Source organism: Anas acuta, chromosome 4, assembly GCF_963932015.1.
Source record: "Anas acuta chromosome 4, bAnaAcu1.1, whole genome shotgun sequence".
Taxonomy (NCBI): Eukaryota; Metazoa; Chordata; class Aves; order Anseriformes; family Anatidae; genus Anas; species Anas acuta.
In genome coordinates, this window is record NC_088982.1 from 35,667,427 (window position 1) to 35,688,763 (window position 21,337).

Here is a 21,337-nt window from a genome sequence, read left to right on the forward strand (position 1 = left end):
ATCGTGTTGCAAAATAATGTACTTATTTGATGTTTTCTGAAATAGTCTGCTTTAAGAGTATTTTTAATGATTTTTTGCTTTACCAGATGGTCTAGATTGTATTGCATAGATGTTAATTAACCTCTTGCTGACTTGGATGTGTGAGAATTTAATCACAGATATTCATGTAGTGTCTGTTAAACCAAGTAATGTTTATTTTGTACTTAAATCAGTTGATTTGTCTAAGGGAAGGTTTTGTAGTCAAATTAATTGCAGGATATGGGATAGTACCACAGTATCTACTATATGTATTCCAGCAAGTTCAAAGCAGTCTCCACAACATAAGAGAATTCTTTAAGTTTGGCAAAAATGTTTGTGAAGTTTAATTTTGCTGTTTTCTGCAAAAATGAAGTTTTACACTATTTGCTGAAAGGCTGTTTATTTTGCCTTCTTTGAAACCTGCTATTTTATGGGATTTCCAAGAAGTGATGATCTGCACTACGCTGGCACTATTCAGAGGCAAACAGGTCCCAGTAAATGACGTATTCTGATGTGGAGAAAAAGAACTAGTCATACACTTCCACATCCTCTAGTCTTTGGTTTATGTTCTGATTTAATGAAACATAATCAGCAGAGTTAAGAAGCTTAGGTTGGATATTAGGAGATTTTTATTTTTTATTTTTTTACTGGAAGGATTGTGTGACATTGGAATAGGTTGCCCAGTGTCAACTATAAAGTGGTTGAGTCACCATCCCTGGAGGTCTTCAAGAAACATGTAGATGTAGAACTCAGCATGGATTAGTGGTGGACTTTAGTACTAAGTCAGGAGTTGGACCAGATGATCTCAGAGGTCTTTTCCAACCTGAACGATTCCATGATTCTAAGAACCGTGGCTCCTTATAGTTTACATGGACACTTGGCATGCTTTTGGGATTGGTAAATCAGAAGGTCACATAGGCAATACATTCAATATTCTGTAAGAACAGCTTTTTAAAGATAATCAGTCTGAACAGTAAGTACTAGTAAAGTAGTGTTTTTTTCTTTCCTATGAGATGAATGTCAGTTTTGAGGCAGGGAAACATGATTGTTGTGCATTCCACAATTCTACATCTTCAGTTTAAAAACCAAAACAATACTTCTATCCATCTAAATTCTTGTTTATAGTCTTTCCAGACTAGCAGAAAATACAGCTATGTAAAATGAGACTCTGCAAAACAACACCGTTGTTAAAACTCACCCTCCTGAAGATATTGGGAACAGCTAATAGTAAAGGAATTTCAATACGTAAAGGAAACTTGCATGTTTTGCTATTGGTGGCTGTACTGTCAGAAATAATTACAAGTATCTTTTGCAGTGTAAGACTGTAAGTCACAACAAGAAGCCAACAAATAGAAAAGACAAGGAGGAGAAATCTGATCAAAAAGGCAATAATGGAACCAAGGACAACCTGGAGGCAAAGCCAGAAGTTCCAGGAGATAACATCAGCGAAGATGAAAGTCAAACTAATAATCAAAGGAAAAAAGGTTGGTCTAGGTGCTACATGTAAAGCAATAATTCATCTTTGATACAGTTACATTAATTCTAGTTTAATGACTTGAAACTTTGTTTTTCAATTTCCAGGTGATAACAGGTTATATTGTGTTATACGTGTGTTAGGAAGCTTAAAACAAGCCTTCTTTTTCAGGTTTTGGAGTGTCCTGTTTAGTTAAGTAGTAATTCTGGGTTCAGTTCATCTCTTACAGATGTGAGAAGCTCTGACAGAGAATCTCCAGAATACCATGTTCTCATTCCATTATGGTGTCTCACATCTTTATCTACTGAGTAGACAGAACTGTGTTCGTATAACTTCATACATATACGTATATGTATGCATATGTATGCATATGCATACTATGCATCTTACTTTAATTTTCGTATTTTGCTATTAGAAAAGATTGCTGGAGAATTAAACCAGGTTAGTCATTTCCCCTTGATCCAATCTACTACATAAAAAATAAGAAACAAACCTCAGTTTGTCTTGGTCAGTAAACTTGAGTGGGGCCAAGGACAGAACTGAGGTAGTTGTATATTTCTGCCATCAGATGCTTTATTTCTTGATTCCCTGCTGGAATATTTTCAGATCCTAAATACCTTTGTTGATTAGATTTGTTAATCTTGCAAAGTATGTATTTTAAAAAAAATGCCATAGTGCTTTTAATTATTTCAGTCTATGTGAAAATTTAAAGCAAAGCATTCCACAAGTACAAACCGTGTTTTTCCCCAGTGTGGATTATGCATGTTATGTGTTTGCTTATGTTTCCTGGCTACAAAGATATGAAGCCATGATACCAATCAAGTGTAGAACAGCAAATATTATCACTAAGTAAATGGTTAGTGGATATTTTAGGCCAGCCTTCAAAAAAATATGGTTTTGCTAATCATTTTTGATGCCCATTCATGAATTTAATCTGAATATCTTGATGTAAAAATACTGAGCCACAGCTAAATTCTCAGGAAAATTTTTACAGCTGGTGATTGAAATCTTTATTTCAGTGCTTAGGTTGGTGATTGAAATCTTTATTTCAGTGCTTAACTTGATACGCTAATTTTTACCTTATGTTTCATATGCAAATTGTGAAATTATACAGTCATGAATTTATTGTACATGTATTTGATGCTTAGTCGTACTTGTAGCTGTAAATTCTTGGTAATGGAGCTTACATCTAAAAGTTCGTTAATAAAATATAAACTCACTTTCATTTTCTTTGCTTAAAGTAAGTTTACCTTTCAGCTTGAGAAGTTGTTTACTGCATTTATTATTTTTAGTCATTATGTCCTAAAAATACAATGCTTTTCCTATTTCTTAAACATTGAAACTAACTGTTATTAGTAGTTTTACAAGAAGAATTATATAGGATCTGGAACAGGACCTGAAACTTTAATCAGTACTATAACTAAGACTAAAATATTAACTTCTCAAGGTAACAAGCAGAAATGGCTGCCACTTCACTTGGATGATGTACGGTCAGATAGTCAAGAAAGACCAGGCTCTCGAAGTAGCTCAAGATCTCAGCTGGAAACAAACAAGTTAATACCTCATAACAACAGACGGAATGAGACAAGAAGTAAGTAGTTTTCAATCTCTTTGGTTTGTAGCAAATGAGGGAGTGAGACACATTGGAAGTGCTATGCTGCTCTTTTTTTTTTCCCTCTCTGATGGATAATATCACGAGAGTAGGTGTTAGATTTGCAGCTTATGTTGAAACTTGACTTTGCTAGTACTTAAATCAACAAAAACCACAAAACCCCTACTCTTAATATTTGCCAATAATGTTTAAAAACAAATAAATTGCAGTGTAGTTTGATGTTTGAATTTTAAGTTAGAAAGTTTTGTTTAAAACTCACTGTTAATTTCTTAAACCTCTTTGCATATTCATCAGAATTGCAATGTCTCAGTCGTTGACTCTGCTGAGTACAAGAGCTTGGAAACAGCATTTTTACAGTATATGCTGGTGCAGTGTCATATATTTTTATCCTTGTGTCTAACTACTAAGTCTTGGGCCACAGTTTCACAATGCAGAAAGTCTGATAATATTTTCATAATGTGGCTGTTCTGTCCTGCTCTATTCCTGTTCCAACAGCTTGTTGCTGCCAGAGCAATTACTTATTGAATTACCCTTTGAATTCTGCTTTGGCAGTTCTTCTGATACCATTTTGTCCTTTAAGTTGGACCACTTCCACAACCTATTTCTCAGCATGGCTGTGCAAAAAGCTGTATGAGCGCACAACAGAGGGGATGAAGCATCATAGCTGGTACTGCCTCTGATCCTCAGGTGTTCTGAACATTGCTTATCAGAAGGCAGATATCTTAGTCACACTCTTAATTCTTTGGTTTGTATATTTGCAATTAAGTTTAGAATCACAGTGTACATTAATAATTTAATGTTTTGCTCATTCATGATAAATGCTGGATGCTATTGAGATGAGATTCGTTTATGGAGTCATTTTAGGAGCATTGATACAAGGGTGTGATCCGGATGTCTGAGGAATGGAAGGGGGCAGGGGGAGGATTTTTATTAGTGTATTGCTTTTCTCCAGCAATTATTTCTCAGGAACTGCATGGTCAAATGAGCAGAAACTTGTAGCATAAATTCTGTCTCAAGTTTCTAGTCATTTAAGACCAGTTTCAGTGTGAGAGAACATAAAATGTCCCCCGTTCTTTGGGAACATTGTCTATATGCATTAAAGCAAAGGAAAAAAGTGCTTAGGCTTAAATACAGCGTTAGCTCTTGAAAGTGTTTTGCAGGACTTTTGCACACATCTAGGAGACACAGGGACACTCAATGCAAAAATGAAGTTGATTTGGGGAAATACTTCAAACAGTGCCACATTTAGAATCTCCAAGGTTGAGGGTAGCGAGCACAGAGGCTGGGGTCCAAATTCCCAATGAGGGGCACATGCAGATTATGATATTCCTAAATTCAGGGTCATACTTGACAGAAGATAAAATAGAGCAACTTGAATGTACAAGCATACGTATGTTGTTGCAGGCTTCCTTAGAAATAGTTACTAGTAAAATAGGATTCCTAATAACAAAAAAATAAAGATACAATTTTATTGTTCAAGTTAGTACCTCTCAATTTCATCAGATAGCGTCTGTGTCCCCAGCTGTTCTTCTGACAGTGGGTTCCCCCTGAATCTGGAAGATTAGCCAATTACAATTTAAATATACTTACAGCAAGGTTGACCGGATAAAGATAGAAGTCCCAAAGACTGTTAGAAAAAAAGAAAGAAAGGATGTGAGGGTGTGTGTGAGGGCTTCACTTCCTCATATGAGCCAGGTGAGGAGAACTGTAGCCATCCTGTGGTGAGTGGAGTCAAAGCCTGGTGTCTGCGTGGACCTGCTTGCTTTCCTTCCTTTCTTCTCTATTTCCACTCCCCCGCCAAAACCCACGTATTTATTAATGAAACACTTACACTGATTATTACAGAGCCATCTTAGATTTGCATGTGTTAATAAAAACACAAAACCAAAAATTCTTTAAGGTAGAAGCTCTGTCTGGGGGCAAGCGTAGAGAATAAAGATTGCTGTTAAAAAGGCTGAGTCAGGGGAGTGGCAGATGGCTGCTTCTGGGAACAAAAGGGAGGTTCCCCCTTGGAAATCCTCCCCAGAGCAGGATTATCAAGAGCTAGCAGCTCTTTGTAGCTTGCCGTAAGTGCTGGGAGTTGTCTACAGCAGCATTATCGTGCCTGGAAGGAGAATTGCATGATCACACATTCCTATCCCATGCCCATCATAGGTGTTGTGATCCCTGAGCTGGCATGAGAGCGTCCAGTTGCTTCAGAAGCATTTGAGGTTGACTGCCAGACAAGCTCATTTGCTCTTTATTGCTAGCAGCAGCTCCTGCCCACTCACCCTTAGGCATTGCTATGCAAACCTTCCTCTTTAACCCTTGAAGCTTCAGATCTGACCTTCTGCTTCCAGCCAGCATGGCTGAGTCTTGGCAGGTTGCCTGGGCATAAGCTGGGAGCTCTGTGTTGACACCAATTGTGTATTCTGCAGTGTCATTTCCTTCAGCCCTTCTGAGCATCCAGAAGGTAGTGAGGGACACTTCTCAGTGCAATGTTTTGTGTTAATAGGAATAAATCACAGACTACTTGATTATACCATGATGTTTAATTATGGTTGTATTATGCTTTTTCCTTTCAAAGATTGGCGTCGTGATAGAGAAAGGAGAGACGATCACGATGAAGTGTGCAGCGTGAGAAGTGAGGGTGGCAGCGTTCGAGGATTCTCCAGAGGCAGAGGAAGAGGTAGAGGCAGAGGAAGAGGACGAGGCAGAGGAAACCCTAGAAGTATGCAAAAAAATAAATGCTTAGCAGACGTTTTAAAACTACGCTTATAATATTAATGCTTTCATGTGAAGTTAGAGTGGTTGTGAAACATATTTTGTAGCTTAATCTAGTTAAGTAGCTTGAGTAGGTTTTTTGTTTGTTTTAAATCAGGTGTTGGAAGCAAATCACAAAGTAGCGCTGTGTGTCATGTTTGTGTCTTAAGATGTCTGTGTACCGACCTTAATAATTTTCATCTTTTCTCCTTTCTCCTTTATTTTGAAGTGAACGTTGAATATTACTCAACTGGTTATCAAGAACTGTATGGTGAAAGAACTGACCAAGCATTTCAACCTGAGCTTAATGCTAGTATGATGTATTACTACGATGATGGAACAGGAGTGCAGATGTATTCTGTGGATGAAACGCTTCTCAAAGAATATATAAAACGTCAAATGTACGTAGATTGTTTAAAGTACAAACATTTTTAGAGATCAATTTAAGATGAGGATTAAACACTTTGAAGTGAGTTATCATCCATAAAATGGTGCAGATGAAGACTTTTCCAATTTCTTTTTGATCTGATGGTTAGCAGTGTCTGTTAGAACTTATTCACAAGCGGGGTGGAAAAGCTTGAGTGACGGGGAGGAATTTTAAGGAAGCTGTTTTGCATCTTGTGCTGTAGCGTGCTCTAATTCATATACCTTCTTGATTTATGGTAAATAGCACTATTTTTATGTTGTCATGTAATTGAGTTACGATGTCTCTGAGCTCGTGTTTTTGAGTACTGTTGGTCTGTTTGCCTATAAAGCTCTTCTTGGGCGATGTAGCTAGAATTTCCCCTTATTTGCTCTCAATTTCATTTTGAGAAGTCTTGTTAGTTTTATGTTCTCAGAGTGTTTCACTTGAAACATTCAACTGAAAGAGCAGTTTTGCAATGATACTTGATTTTTCAATAATCTGAAATGTTTACTTTCTCGTGTACACCATTAGGAATGAGAAACCATCTGGAAGACTGATTATCACCAGGAGACATGTCAAAAAGGGCCTGGAAACCACTAGTTCATTTTAAAGAGACAGTTTCCACCACTGGCTGATATTTCATCTTCTGTACTTGGCAACGGCATTTCTCTGTGATGCCTTTGTGGTGGTTTTTTATTGCCCTTGTATCCCATAAAGCAACTTGCTTATTTTATTCTTGCTTCTTTTGTTACAGTTGACGCAAAAAGGAAGAAAAAGGCCTCTTTAAGGGCAGAAAGTATCTGGCATGTGGCTATCAACTTCAAAGCTTCTATTGCAGTCTTTTTTGTTACTCTTGCTGCCAGGCCCTTATGAGACCTGACAGTGGACATGTACCCCCATGTCAGGATAATCGGCCTCCACTGTCCTCAGACAAGTGAGGGAGGAGCACAGACACTCCACTGTTGGCCAGATTTCTGGGCATGCAGTGTAGAATCCAGACCTTCTAAGGTAGGACATGGTGATGTCCCCCTCTGCTGAGAAAAATGTCAGTTACAGCATTGGTCACATCTGACTTCTGGTTATATTTGTGTTTTATTTTAGCAAAAAGAGGTTGGCAGGTGTCCATGAAAGACTTGGCATGGCTGGCTAACTAAAGCCATCGGTTGCTTGTCTGGTTAAAAACTCCTAAGGCACTTTGGTTATGGAGTTAACTTCTCATGACAGAGAGAGAGATTCTTGTGCAGGTTTAGAGTGTAGCTTCACTGTTTTCATGCTCCTTAAAAAAAAAAAAAAAAAAAAAAATGTTTTTGTTGTCCATTTCTTGTATCACAAAAGCAATGGGAAGCTGACTGTATTCATCAGTTGCATATTATTAGCCTCTTGATGGAGGTGGTTTGGTCTGTCTTTCGTAACTGAGTTCTAAAATATTGAAGTGACTATGCCAAAGAAGGAAGTATAACAAAGTAATGCTACCCGGAATTGTTAGGTGTTGGAGTTCCTTATGGAGTCCAAGATAAGTGAGGGTATATCAAAGGAGTGAGAATGTTTTCAGTAGCTTATTTCTGAATTTTAGAAGTGTTTACCTGCTTAATAGGGAAAAATGTTAGAAACTGTGTCCAGCTGAGTTGATTTTTAATTACTGTAAGATGTACACTCCTATCAGGAAGTTTATGCTTGTCCCAAGAACCAGCTTGATGTGCAAGAGGAATATTTATACTACATATACAATATCATGAAAAATTTTAATTATAGACTGAAATAGCCTGAAAAATTCAGTGCCTAACAACTCCTCAGTCTGCAACATACAGTAGATCTCTGTTCAAGTCCTCTTCTTTTAAAAACAAATATATAAAAGTTTGGATGCGCATCCAAATATGCATCAATTCAAGAATAAAAGGATTCCGAGGAAAATTAGAAGGAAAAGCAAAACTGGAGGGTGTATGTGTGTGCTTAGATTTTTCCCTACTTGAAGCAAACTTGTGCGTTGTCTTTGTTTATGATTAATGTTCTTTCAAATTCCTTTTTCTAGAATGATGGACATCAAGTGAGGCAGTTTGAGTCGAGTTCAGTCATTGTCCATTTCTGCTTGTGGAATTTTTAACTAGGTGAATCAATACAAGATTTTACCTTTACTGTATGCCTGTAAAGGTAACATTAGTACAACGTTGGCTTTTGTATTTGTTTATCTTCTAGATTGGGAGGGGAAAAGAAACATAGTGGTTCAGAACAGTAAATAGAATATTCTTGAAAGAAACTTTTGTGCACAGTTGCTTCATTGATCAACTCAGTTAGTTCTGAGTAAGAGCTTAATTTTCTGAAAGCCTTATTCTCTTCTCTGTTTGCTATGAATTAATGGCAGTTTTCATCTGTCATACATCTTATTGCCCAACTTCAAGGGTTTTGCATTCATTCGGTCTTGGAGCTGAGTGTTTCTTATAGACCGCTTTTGCTTCAAATTTCTTTAGCTACAAAAAGTTTTAAAAAGAAATGGTATCAAGCTTCTCCTTGGGTCAATGATGGCATCAGTCCTCTCCTTTTGGTTGGCCTTGAGCCCAACTTCAGTGAAGACACTTAGCGTTTTATTCTTTGTTGGAATTAGAATTAACTTTATATTTGCATGTGTTGTTTTTTCCCCTCAGCGTTTTAATGCTCTCTTGTTTTATTTTTCACTACCTCTGTTTTTAAGTCACAGAACTTTAATTGTTCTTCATCTCTCCATTAAATATTTCACTACCTACTTTTTCCTGAACCTGATGAGTAGTACTATTCCTTGGATGTAGTATGATAAATTATGATATGATTTGTAAACCCTGTGAAAGGCTTAGATCTTAGTTGTCATTATTTTTTTCCATTATTTTTCATAGGTTGTTTTCTCATTCCCTTGCTTTCTGTGTCAGATCATGATTTGAATTCTTTACTTTTTCTCATCACTAAGCATAAAACATCTTGACAACTGTAGCATTTCATACAGCAACTTTGTTTTTTAAGATGATGTGTTTCTGCTATTTCTCTGTCCCTTGTCTCTCTTGTTCTATGGTATTGTCAGATTCATTAATGGTCATTGTTCCTGTTCTCCTTACCCACTAAGTATCTGTTATTCTTTTAGACTTTACCTTTCTTCGTGAACTGTTGCGCTGTTTGGTGCAGTTCCGTGAACAATACAAAATTACTATTTTTGTTCTCTCGTCTTCCCACAAGCATGCTTGAAGTAATGGTTCAGAGTGTATATATGTGCCTCAACACTCAGATAGGAAAATTAAACCTTCTAATGTACTGGAAACTGGGAAAAGAAAAGATACAGTTGAGGATGAAGGTGCACTCACACTGCTGTATGGGAATAATTTATGCCCTGACTGTAAGCAGTAGTTGTCCTTCATATATATGGAGGCTAAGAGAATGTTGTTGCCTTCTGGTCATGTAAGTAATAAAGGGGAACGGGTGAGAGAAATGGAGCGTAGTCTTTCCTTATGCAGTTCATATATGCGAATGTTGCAATGAGGCTTTGATTTATATCCCTGTGTGCAATACTGGATCAAAAGTTGTTCTTAAGATGTTGAGCATGCATGCTATTCCTGTAATATTCCTGTAAGTTTTGCTTATAGTAATATACATGTTGAAAGAACAATTTTGCTGGTGACAAAATATGCTCTATTTTTAGTGGAAGACTTTAATAAGGAATATCTAGGTTACTGTTTTAGGATTTTTTGAAAAATTTACAATAGGTTCATATTTGCATCTTTTCTTTTTTTTCCTCTAGTGAGTATTATTTCAGCACAGAAAACTTGGAAAGAGACTTCTTTCTGAGGAGAAAGATGGACCAACAAGGATTTCTGCCTGTTTCATTGATTGCTAGCTTCCACCGGGTGCAAGCTCTGACTACAAATGCTATGCTTATTTTGGAGGTAAAATAATTGAGACGTATGTGCGTAGGAATTTGCTTAGCTTAATTTTATACTGCCATTTAAATTCAGCACTACGAAGTTAAAAAGAAATTCTCTCTGCTTGTAATGACAAGGATCCTGTAAACAGGCTATAAAAGGAAAAGTTTTGGATTTTTTTTTTGTATGGATTTCTGCATGTTCCCATTCGAACTGAGGGCAGAATGCTGCATGAAGTGCTTAATTTTGCTGCTCATAAACATTCTGAGAGTTCTGCTACAAAAGGGGGGAGGAGATGTTGAGGGGCAGCTGTTACAGATGTCTGTTCTTTGGCTAGAATGAGTCTAAATTACATCATAACACACTTTGCAAAGCTGAAGTAACTTTAACAGTGTGTTCCTGAACTATGCTATATGCCTTCAGTGGCAATAATTGCTATTTTCCTCAGGTCCAGAGGTATTTTTTCAATAGCAAGGCTGTCCAAATTGTAAACCCCGCTGGCAAGCAAAAAAGCGGAAACTGTTCTCCAGAACTCACTTGCTGTTTGATTCCTATTGTGTTATTTCCCTTGACTCTGATAAGATAAATGCCAGCTCCCTGCTGACCCTGTCATTAACTGCCTTGCCTGGTCCCTGAGCCAGCTGTTGGCATGCTGCTGCAGGGAGATGCTTTTCTGCCCTGTAGCAGACTCATTCAGGTGTGGTAGGAGCCTTTCTGGCATGTTGCTCATCGGAGGAGTGCCTTGCTGTTATGTAGTTACCTTAAGTCACATTTAAATAAGCCAGTCCAAGAAATACTGGAAGCATTCTTTTGTAAGATCTAAAATAGGCAACGCATTTGCAAGCATTTGTGGAGACCTAGACTGAAAAATGAAAATTATCTTTTTAAACTTCAACTACTTTGAAGTACAAGGGTCTTACTTTCTGTATCTTTCTCTATGTTAACCTCAGAAAGGAAAAATGCTTGCAAAAATACTGGAAAAATACTTGAAAATACTTGTTGCTTTTATTTATTTATGTATTTATTTTTATTTTTTAATATACTGTGGGTTAGTTGAACACTGGTGTAGTTTGCCCAGAGAGGTTGTGAGGTCTCCATTCCTGGCTCAAAAACTTGCTGAAAATGGTTGACCCTGCTTCAGCAGGAGGGCTAGACAATCTCAAGAGGTCCCTTCCAACCTCAACCATGCCGATTCTGTACAGTCTTTTAGCTCTGTTTAGAATGAAGAATAAAACACATGGAGTTGGGGTTTAGTTTGGGGAAGTAGCAGTGTGAATAGGAGAGCTAGAAAAAGGTGGGTTTAGTGCTCTCACACGAGAAAGAGGTTGCATATTGGGAAGCGGCAGGAAGTGGTACTTGAAATGAAAACACAATTTGGGTAGATATTCTTGGACTGAAAAGGTTACCAACACCTGTACTAAAAAAAATAGAGTGATGTTGGCAAGCAAGCACAAAATAGAGTGATGTTGGCAAGCAAGCACAAAAGCTTGAATTTCCTTTATTAATTACTATGTAAAGAGTTAATTGTTTTCCCTGTACCTAAGAAGGTGCTGGATATGTACCTTTTTTTTTTTTTAAAAAAGTTGTAATATGTTTGTCCTACAGGCCCTGAAGGACAGCACAGAAGTTGAAACGGTGGATCAGAGGATACGAAAAAGGGTTGATCCAGAGAAGTGGCCAATTCCAGGTCCTCCTCCATGCAGTCTGCCACGGACGGACTTTTCTCAGCTCATCAATTGTCCAGAATTCATACCAGGACAAGTTTTTGGCTCTCATACTGGTAAAGGATTTATCTTATAGAAACTTAAGTTTAGGGCTGTCAATCTAGCTTAGGAAGTTTTCCTCTTAATACTGGTTTCATAATAGAAATTGTGCATTTGGTAATGGCTTCTGCAGCTGATATCCCTAGCAACCATACAGTTGCCAAGTCATGGGGCTGGCACGGCTGATACAAGGTAAATAAAAATGTTTTCTATGTGCTATGGCTGTGACTGTTGTCCAGAATAAATTATGATGACCTATAGTCCCTTAGTATTACCAATAGTAGTAGTAGTAATCGTAAGTTAGTTGTGAAATCCACGTCGTTCTGAGAGCAGCTGAAAGTTGACTCTATTTGGTGCACCCTGGTTTTGGATGGGGATCTCATTCACATTATGAGTATGCCTTTGTGGACAGCACTTGGCAAGTAAATCTTCTACAAAAAAGGTGGCTCAAAGTAAATGGGAAGAGTGAAGACTGAGCTAAGCACCCATCCGTAGAGCAGGTGGATGGTGTAGAGAAAACACATCCCTGATAATTGAATTCTTGTTTTCTGAATAACAGATGATTTATTTCACTGTTAGATACATTTTAATGTAAAGAACTTGCTAAATTGGTTTTCTGCTAGAATGGTGAGTGAACTATGAAAAGTTACCTCTGAAAACAAAAAGTTCTGCTGATCAATGCTAACTTCAATCCCAGAGGCAGAACAATAGTAGCTGCAGTTAAAGGAAAGAGCAATGCAATAATTTAAGCAAACAAACAAAAACAACAGGAATTTGAACTACTGTTTTCCAATGCTAGAGTCTGCACCAAGTTCTCCAAGAATAGGAAGCTCGCTGAGTCCAAAGGAAAACACTGAAACAAATAATTTTCAGATGATGTCTAAAGGATTGTCTGCAAGTTTGCCTGATTTGGACTCTGAACCTTGGATAGAAGTGAAGAAGAGGCATCGTACATCCACAGTCAAAGTAAAGGTAAAAAAAAAAAAAAAGCAAAACCCGCCCACTTTCAGGTTATACTATAAAGCAAGATTTTTCACATCTTAATATAGATGATGCTTGATAACGTAATACTGCTAGTGTGCATACTTCTCGCTCTATCTAGAAGCTCATCTGAAGCTCGCTACAATGAAAAGGAAATACTGTGTTTTTTCTGATGGACAGCTGTATCTGTTCATTATTGAAAAATGTATTGTCGTGCATTGAGAATTGTTCTCGTATTTATTGAAAATGTTTTATCATGTTTTATTTGGCTCCCATTTTGATAATCATTATCTAGTTCAAATATAAAAAGCTTAACCTTCTCTTATTCAGGAATGTGTTCCTGTACCTGATCAAATGTCAGATCAACAACAGCCACCCCTACCTTCAGAGGAACAAGAACAAGAAGAACTTGATTTTTTGTTTGATGAAGAGATGGAACAACTTCAAGGTTGTAAGAATAAACTTACTGATTGGTCAGACAGCGATTCAGATTATGAAATTGATGATCAGGACGTAAACAAGATTTTGATTGTAACACAGACGCCACCATATATGAGAAAACATTGTGGTGAAGATCGTACTGGCAACCATGTATGTCATGCAAAAATTACATCAGAACTTGCTAAAGTTATTAATGATGGCTTATACTATTACGAACAAGACTTGTGGATGGAGCAGAGTGAAAATGACACTACAATGAAGGTAATTTTCTTCATCTTTGACCTTTGGGCCCCTGATCTTTGAGGCTTTCAAATCTTTGGAAGGAGATTGGTGGTTTTGTTTTTAAGTACATTAAACAGCTATGAAAATACAGACAAGTTGAACTCTAGCACTTCATAGGCAGAGATCGACTGGGAACACTGCAATCCTCTCCCTTGTTGCTCTTGGTTTAGGAAGAAACCACTTCTTTTGTGAATGTAAGCCCAGTAAGTGGTGTGTCTGTAGGCAGTGCTGCTGCATTACTAGCAGATACTCAGCACACAGAAAGTATTAAGTTACCCGATGACTGAATGGTGAGGGGAAGGAGCTTTATCTGTGCATTAAAACAAAGGTGTGTTGTAGGAAGGAAAAAGGGTGAAAGTGGCCTAAAGGACAAATGAAGCCTATGGGTATAAAAGGGATCTGACAAAGTTAGAAATGAATGTTGAGAATGAAATTATGAAGTAAAGGTGGAATTTAAAATATGCAATTATTACAACAAAGAAAATGGCCCAGGAAAATCAGCAAACCAGAACAGGACAGTGAGAAATGGCACACAGCAAAAGAAATTATTTTGTTGCAGTGGTGGTGTTCTTAACAATAATTTAAACAACGCTTTTTCTCCTATACTGTGTACATGCACACATCTCCCATCCCACTTTCAGCTGAGTAGGACCACTAGTGATTTGAGATGTTGCTACTCAACTTATAAAATTCAGTCCTCAGTTTGTTACCATTCAAAAAAAAAAAAAAAAGTTAAACACTATTTACAAGTACTGGCTTTTTTTTCATTTTACAAGTACAAGCCTGCGGAAAGGAGCAGGTCATCTGCTCCCCCAAATTGCTTTCCTTGTCACAATTGCTGCAGAAGACAGACTGTTTTGGTCTTGGCAGAAGGGGCAGGATCTCAGTCATATTTGTTTCTTTTTCTTCTGTAAAAAATTATATGTGAATGGCCTTGGCTTCCATTGCCTGATTTGTTGGCATAACTATTTTTTTTTCTCTAGCAAGCAGGGTCATTAGAATGTTGTATATTGTCTTTTTTATGTCAGCTTTTTTTAAGCTGTATCCAGGGGCTCCCATTTTCATTATACCAAGTGTACTGGCTGTGTGTGATTTGTTGCGTGTGAATTCTGGCTTATTTTCTCTTAAGAAATTCACCCATTCCACAGGATGATAACCATTGTGCTCTCTTTACACTTTGTTTTCTCTAATTCAGCAAGAGATTGAGAACTTCAAGAAGCTAAATCTCATTAGTAAGGAAGAGTTTGATAATCTTGCACCAGAACCAATCACTGATCCAACTGAGGAAATTCCTCCAGGGTCTTCAGGGTTAGAGAAAGGTAAATGATAGATATTTCTTGTTTACAATGTCTGTAATAAAGCCTGTATTTTAACTTCTGCTAGTGGTTCAGTCAGCAGTTTCGAAGGGATTTTTCTTTACCAAGTTCTCAAATTGTCAGGTGTTCATTAGTATTTTAAGTTCCCATTACATTAAAAGAAGCTGATCCTGGTAGTACTTTGCAGGATATATATGATCATCATAGGTAGTGTTCTGGTTTGGTGTTACCATATAGAACACCAGGCATCTGTTGTGTAACTTGCCATTTATGATATGTAAGGCAAGAGCTAGGGATGTGAAACATTTTCTATTTCAGAATTTTTAGGGGTAATGTGGATAGAAGGAAGTGAGAAGAATTTTCTACTTTATAACCTTACTGCGAAGTCTAAATTTCCAAATCTTATAAATCTTATCTTTCAAGGTATTTTGATGTTATTAATGTATACTGGGGAACATGCTAATATCTTTAAAGTGGTTGAAGAAAACCACCTCACTAAAAAGCAAGGATGTGTTTACACTTTTGTGAATGTTATTTTTCCACACACTTGTTTACTTTGCTATTACACATGCAGAAGAACAAGGAGAAAACAAAGAAGTGGATCTAAATTTTCTAAAGAAGATGTGTTTGAAATATTTATTTCATAGTTTAAGATATTTGAAATATTTATCTCATAATATTTTGAGCAGTCAGTCTGTACTGCGTCTGTACCAAGTGCTTTTTGTTAATTCAATTATCCTTTTGGGGATGATGCACTTGAAGTGAAGTACCTTTAAGATATTATATATTAGAGGAGCTTGAGATTTCAAAGCCTAAGTTTCTTTTGAAAATTAAGTGTTTCTTTCCTGTTTGCTGATGTAGTAGAGGAGCTGGCTTGTAATTCGGTCGGTATTGAAGCACCTCCAACAGCGGCGATGGCTCGATCACTGCCAACAGTAGTTCCAGAATCTCCCCAGGTTCACCCTGGCTTCACTCCACGAACCCCTCGCACCCCGAGGCTACAGGATCCCAACAAAACACCCAGGTTCTACCCTGTTGTTAAAGAAGCACAGTCCATTGATGTAAAGGTAGATGGAAAAACTGTATTTTTTTTAAATCCATAAAAAGCCTGTACAACTTGTGTCTAGGGTATAATTTATAACAAGAATGGAAAGGCAAAAAATGAAATATTTTTACTTGTAGTTTTCTTCTTCAAAATTTTACCACATTCATTCTTTTTTTATTTCTACAAAATTATTTCTGATTTTTCTCTGTAATGTTTCTTAGAAGTCCATGATGAAAGAGTGTAATGTATAAAGATGTTAAATTTGTTATGTTAAGATTAGTTTTGAGGTTATGAAGCTGGAGTGTTGTGACTTTATATTGTGTTATATACAAAATTGGTAGAATGCTGTTTTGAGAAAATGAAAACAAGTGAAATCAAATTAGGGAAATAAATACTTCATTTACTTTCTTAGACTCCAAGAAAAAGAAAAACACGACACAGTACAAATCCTCCCTTAGAATGCCATGTTGGTTGGGTGATGGATTCCAGAGACCATAGGCCAAGAACTTCCTCTGTGAGGTAAGTTGTTTGTTTTTGTCTGTTTCTTTAGAGATTTTTTTTTCCAATGTCATTGGCTCTCACTGCTAGTGGAGGAATAGATTATAATAAAAGAGAATTTATAAATACAGTGGGAGTAAGAATGAGCAATGGAAGAAGGGCAAATGGGAGTAAAGGCAAACCTAGAATATAAAGCCATTTATAAGTAAGCTAATTAAACTATTCTTAGTGTTCTTTTTTGATCCATCTTTAGCATAGCATTAAGATTACTTGAAGCACTGACGCTCACTTCAGTGATTCTGTTTGCCTTTCAGTGGTCATTTCAAATCATGCATTATAGTAATGCTTAACTATCAGCATCCAGAACTGCCCATGTTTTAAGATACTAAGACAGAAACTGATTTTTGAGGTGCACCCTAAAACAGATGACCAGAAGTATAGGCATACATTGTAATTGTTTTCAGGTGATCATAGTACTCTGACACTGCTTGCACAGATCAGAACAGTTAGAAACTGATTCTGGGGAAATGCACTGTTTATGGAATATAAACGTTTCTTCTACAGCAGTTCCAGTGCTTCACCCTCAGAAGGAGCTCCACTCGCAGGAGGTTACGGGTGTACTCCAAATTCTCTTCCAAAATTTCAGCATCCTTCTCACGAACTGTTAAAGGAAAATGGCTTTACACAACAGGTGTACCACAAATACCATCGGAGATGTCTAATGGGTAAGCCACTAAATGGACTTCCTACAATTTTAGGTAGAAGTAAACAGGTATCACCTGATAGCAGTTTTCTCCGTGTTGTTCTTTATCCTTAACTTTTCCTGGGAAGGGAAAGGAAAATTGCTTATGTTTTATGATCTTTTATTTCCATTTAACTTAAAATTCCTTGACCCAAAAAAAAAAATCCCCTCAAACTCCTTGGCATCTTGCAAAAATATTTTCTGTGTTATTGTTTGTGGTTAAAACAAATAGAGTACTTGAGAGAAGATATTTAGTTGACTTAATAAGTCGATGAAGCCTCAAGTTAATGTTAATTGAAATACTTTTGAACGTTTAGAATTAACATTCCTTGAAGATCTTTTGTTTGTGTTACTAATGAAGAAGCGCTTTAAAACATTCTGCTGGAACCTTAAAAAAAATTGTGTTTTTTTCCTCCTTTCAGAGAGGAAACGGTTGGGAATTGGCCAGTCCCAAGAAATGAACACACTTTTTCGTTTCTGGTCCTTTTTTCTGAGAGATCACTTTAACAAGAAAATGTATGAAGAATTCAGACAACTCGCTCTAGATGATGCAAAAGAACACTACAGGTACTAGCTTTTCCTTGCAACTTAAAAACTGGTTGAGGTCTTACCAGTCATTTTAAAGACTACAATGTTTACGTGTATCTGAAGTGAACATTTTTATTGTTAGCTTAGACTATTTGTAAATCTTTAAAATAGCAGTCTGTGCAGGTTGTTTTAACACCAAAAACCCATTTGTACGTATTTGTGCTTTGCTGATAAATAGCTAAACTTACAGCATTTCCTGTCCTGTAATTGGTCCCATATGCTACATAACCATGCAACCTGTTGTCTGTGACAAGGCATCTCTGTTCCTGGTAAAGCTCCCATGAAGGAAGGAAAAAAATATTTTCCTTCCATGGCTGACGACAATCTTAATCTCATCAAATTTGTTTGAACTGCTTGTCTTCCAAAAATACCAGAAAAAATACTGCTGCACTGTTAACTCTTTGCTATTACTCCCCTCTTTCCACATACTTCCCCCTCTTCCTGCCCCCAGCCTCTATTTCTCTTAGCCAAAGAGACAAGGTAGCCAGCCCAACGTTTTGAATGCCAAGTGAGGAAGTACTGTCTATGGAAATCATAAAGTATGGATATGTTGTCTGAGACTTCAGAGTGACAAGGCCCTAGGATGCAAAGGTGGCTTTAATAATAATTTTTATATCTGTTCAGAGTTTTCTTTATGCTTTGAGATTATCCAATTATCTATTTACCACAAGGAACTTCAAAAGGCCTTTAAGGGGAGGAACAGATGAACACAGAACAGGAGGAGGGCCCAGTTTTGTTCTTTTCTTTGTGATTATTTTTGCTAAAAGTAGAGGACATGGTATCACAAAGGGAAGTTGATCCAGATTCTTACAGAAAAAAATGCTGGTTTTCTTTTTGTCTGTCTGATATTGCAGAATTATGTTTCAAAGAAGTGCCATTGGCATACTGGGCTAGCATTAAAAGTGAGAAGAAAAAACATCCTATTCAATTTCATACCACCTGCTTATTAAGATTTAGCAAATTTGCAGGCTGACACAAGTAACACAAAACAAACAAAACATTAAACCCTTAAAACCTAGGTTGTTGACAAATACCTATATGGTATCCAGTACTGTAGAAATCATACACACATTCTTCAGTCCAGCCCAATTTTCACTTTCTAGAAAAGGAGGTACATATATATTTCAAGATCTAGCAGGTTTTGTTATGTGAATTATTTACACCTCACAAAATGAGTTGTGTTTTTTTTTTTAAAACAGGCAGTTGGAATTGATGCATGAGAATTACCCTAATGAAGTGTTCCTTAAAATTGTATTGATTACCTAGATCAAACTGTGACTTTAAGATCTCTAACCTCTGCATAATTTCCTACAGTCATGTGGTACTGCAGTTATCCTTTGACTGAATGAACTCAGCCATCAAATAAGGGTGTACATTTGTACGATGCAATTCACCATTCACAGTAACACGATGGCCAGTGTGGCACTGGGAGTCAGAGTCGAACACTCTTCGGTCTCAGTTCACTTACCTGAGTAGTTTGATTTTTAATTATTTTTTTTAATCCTCACTTGGCTGCGCACATCAGACTTCTTCACACATGCCTGCTAAAAAAATCAGATTAGTCTGCAAAGGATGTAACTGAAGTGGAAGGAAAACAGTAATACATGTAGTAAGAGTAATTTCTGGCAATATGGCTTTGTGTTTGTGTGTGTGTGTGTGTGTTTTCCCCCTTGTCCCCTTTCTAAAAATAGATTAAAAAAAAGTTCCCAGTGTGTCAGCAAAGCTAATGAGGATAGTGAACAGCTTCTGTGTAACGTAAAATGAAGTTGCGTGTGCACCTCAGCTCAGAGATGATTAAGGAGCATGTGATTGAGTTGTAAAAGAGAGTGGTAGCAGAGGAGAGGAGAGTGATGTCAGATGTTTATTCTCTCCAGTAGGAAACCTAAGGGGTATGGAATGAAGCTAGATCCAAAACAGTTGGAGGTGTTTCTTCATGAAGTGCTGGAGCTGTGGGTCTCACATCCTGAAAATACAAAAGCACTTGTCTTGCATTTCTTATGTGTGTATAGCGTCTGTAGTTTGTAAATTGAAACCATGCGACAAACCTGATATTCTGAAGACAGTTTTATTTGTAAAGGTGTTTCTGAACAATTGGTTAATAAAAATTGTTTGGAACAGGAAGTGGTTTTTGTGAGAATGGAAAAATGAGACTAAGCCATTTACTTACATGCAAGGAGAGACTGAAAACTTGGGTCCTTTTGAGGAACTGCATGCATACGAGTGTATGGATAAGATTTTTCAAACCTATTTGTTCTCTTTTAGGTACGGATTGGAATGCTTGTTTCGATTTTACAGCTATGGTTTGGAAAAGAAATTCAGGCAAGAAATATTCAAGGACTTCCAAGAAGAAACAAAGAGGGACTATGAAGCTGGTAATTATCATAGCCCAGTCACTGCTCACACAAGGGTAACTTTAGCTGGGAGATCCCTATTCCTTGGCACTGACTTGTTACATAAGGTCGGTTCTAAGTACAAGAGCAGCTTTTGGTTTTGTTCCTTTTATCTCCCAATTCTCGCACGTGTATAGTTAACTGTAGTTAACTATAACCTTCGTAAATTGGTAAATTTATCTTTTTCCATTATTAGGTCAGCTTTATGGACTGGAAAAATTTTGGGCTTACCTAAAATACTCTCAGCACAAAACACCAGCCATTGACCCCAAACTGCAAGAGTATCTTAGTAAATTTAGAAGACTGGAGGACTTCAGAGTGGATGTAAGTTTCAACACCCATTTTAAACAAAAATGTGGTTTATCAGTATTTTTACTGCAAGGTAAACTGTTTAAGAATAGTACTGTATTACACAATAAGGTAGCTTTAAAATCCCATCAATCACTACAAAGCATGATTTAAAAAATTAAACTCAAATGATAAATGCGTTTTGTTCTAGATGTGCTTTTCAGACCAAACTATGGTGCTGAGATACCGTGGCTAGGATGTTAAGTGTTGAATCATTTGTGTTGTGTAATGAGATACAGTAAATAGATACGAAATGCTACCCAAAGTGGACTTCAAGGGTTTTTCTACTCCATACAGTGTCATCTGATGAGACATTACTTCTATGCTGTTTAGGAATTCAGAAAATCAATTAAAGCCCAACAAGCAGGTTTTTTTTTTTAACAAACTGTAACAGGCATTTAACAGGCATTGTCCTTGCTGTGACTTAGTATGCCAAATTCAATGCATCCTTCTTGTAGAATGCTGAAATCTTCAACTGTGTGATTCCAGGTTACAGAGTTGCCATGCTTGTCTGAACTGGGTTATGACATACTACTGCATTACCATCATCCTCTGCAGTCCTCATTTCTAGGAGTTGTGGCAAATCCTTGGCAGTGACTATAAAATCATGTTCCAAGACGGTTTTAAAGTCCTAAATTTGACATGTGTTTACACTTTTAGTTAAAGGGCCAGACTATCATCAGTGAGCTAAGAATAACTACTAGGATTACTAAGCCTAACTAAGGGCCCAGCTACAGAATGCTCTTTTTTGGTCCTTTGTGTATATTAAATGACAAATACCCGGCTTTATAGGAAATCTTCTAACACACTACC

At 37.1% G+C, this 21,337-nt stretch overlaps 1 protein-coding gene across 3 annotated transcripts in view; it reads left to right on the forward strand.

Annotated features, from left to right (window-relative positions):
• LARP1B (La ribonucleoprotein 1B) overlaps positions 1 to 21,337 on the forward strand; it is a 34,096-nt gene that overhangs the window by 10,769 nt on the left and 1,990 nt on the right. Inside the window, exons 4-18 of one of the 3 annotated variants that reach the window (XM_068680689.1) lie at positions 1,334 to 1,502; positions 2,940 to 3,083; positions 5,671 to 5,814; positions 6,076 to 6,247; positions 10,010 to 10,154; positions 11,736 to 11,910; positions 12,693 to 12,865; positions 13,205 to 13,576; positions 14,793 to 14,916; positions 15,775 to 15,980; positions 16,371 to 16,477; positions 17,021 to 17,181; positions 17,621 to 17,765; positions 20,049 to 20,158; positions 20,373 to 20,500. In XM_068680689.1, the coding sequence (XP_068536790.1) occupies positions 1,334 to 1,502; positions 2,940 to 3,083; positions 5,671 to 5,814; positions 6,076 to 6,247; positions 10,010 to 10,154; positions 11,736 to 11,910; positions 12,693 to 12,865; positions 13,205 to 13,576; positions 14,793 to 14,916; positions 15,775 to 15,980; positions 16,371 to 16,477; positions 17,021 to 17,181; positions 17,621 to 17,765; positions 20,049 to 20,158; positions 20,373 to 20,500 (2,475 nt within the window). Of the gene's footprint in view, positions 1 to 1,333; positions 1,503 to 2,939; positions 3,084 to 5,670; positions 5,815 to 6,075; positions 6,248 to 7,013; positions 7,261 to 10,009; positions 10,155 to 11,735; positions 11,911 to 12,692; positions 12,866 to 13,204; positions 13,577 to 14,792; positions 14,917 to 15,774; positions 15,981 to 16,370; positions 16,478 to 17,020; positions 17,182 to 17,620; positions 17,766 to 18,237; positions 20,006 to 20,048; positions 20,159 to 20,372; positions 20,501 to 21,337 lie in introns of those variants that run through there. The other 2 variants (XM_068680690.1, XM_068680691.1) reach the window with 2 other exon arrangements.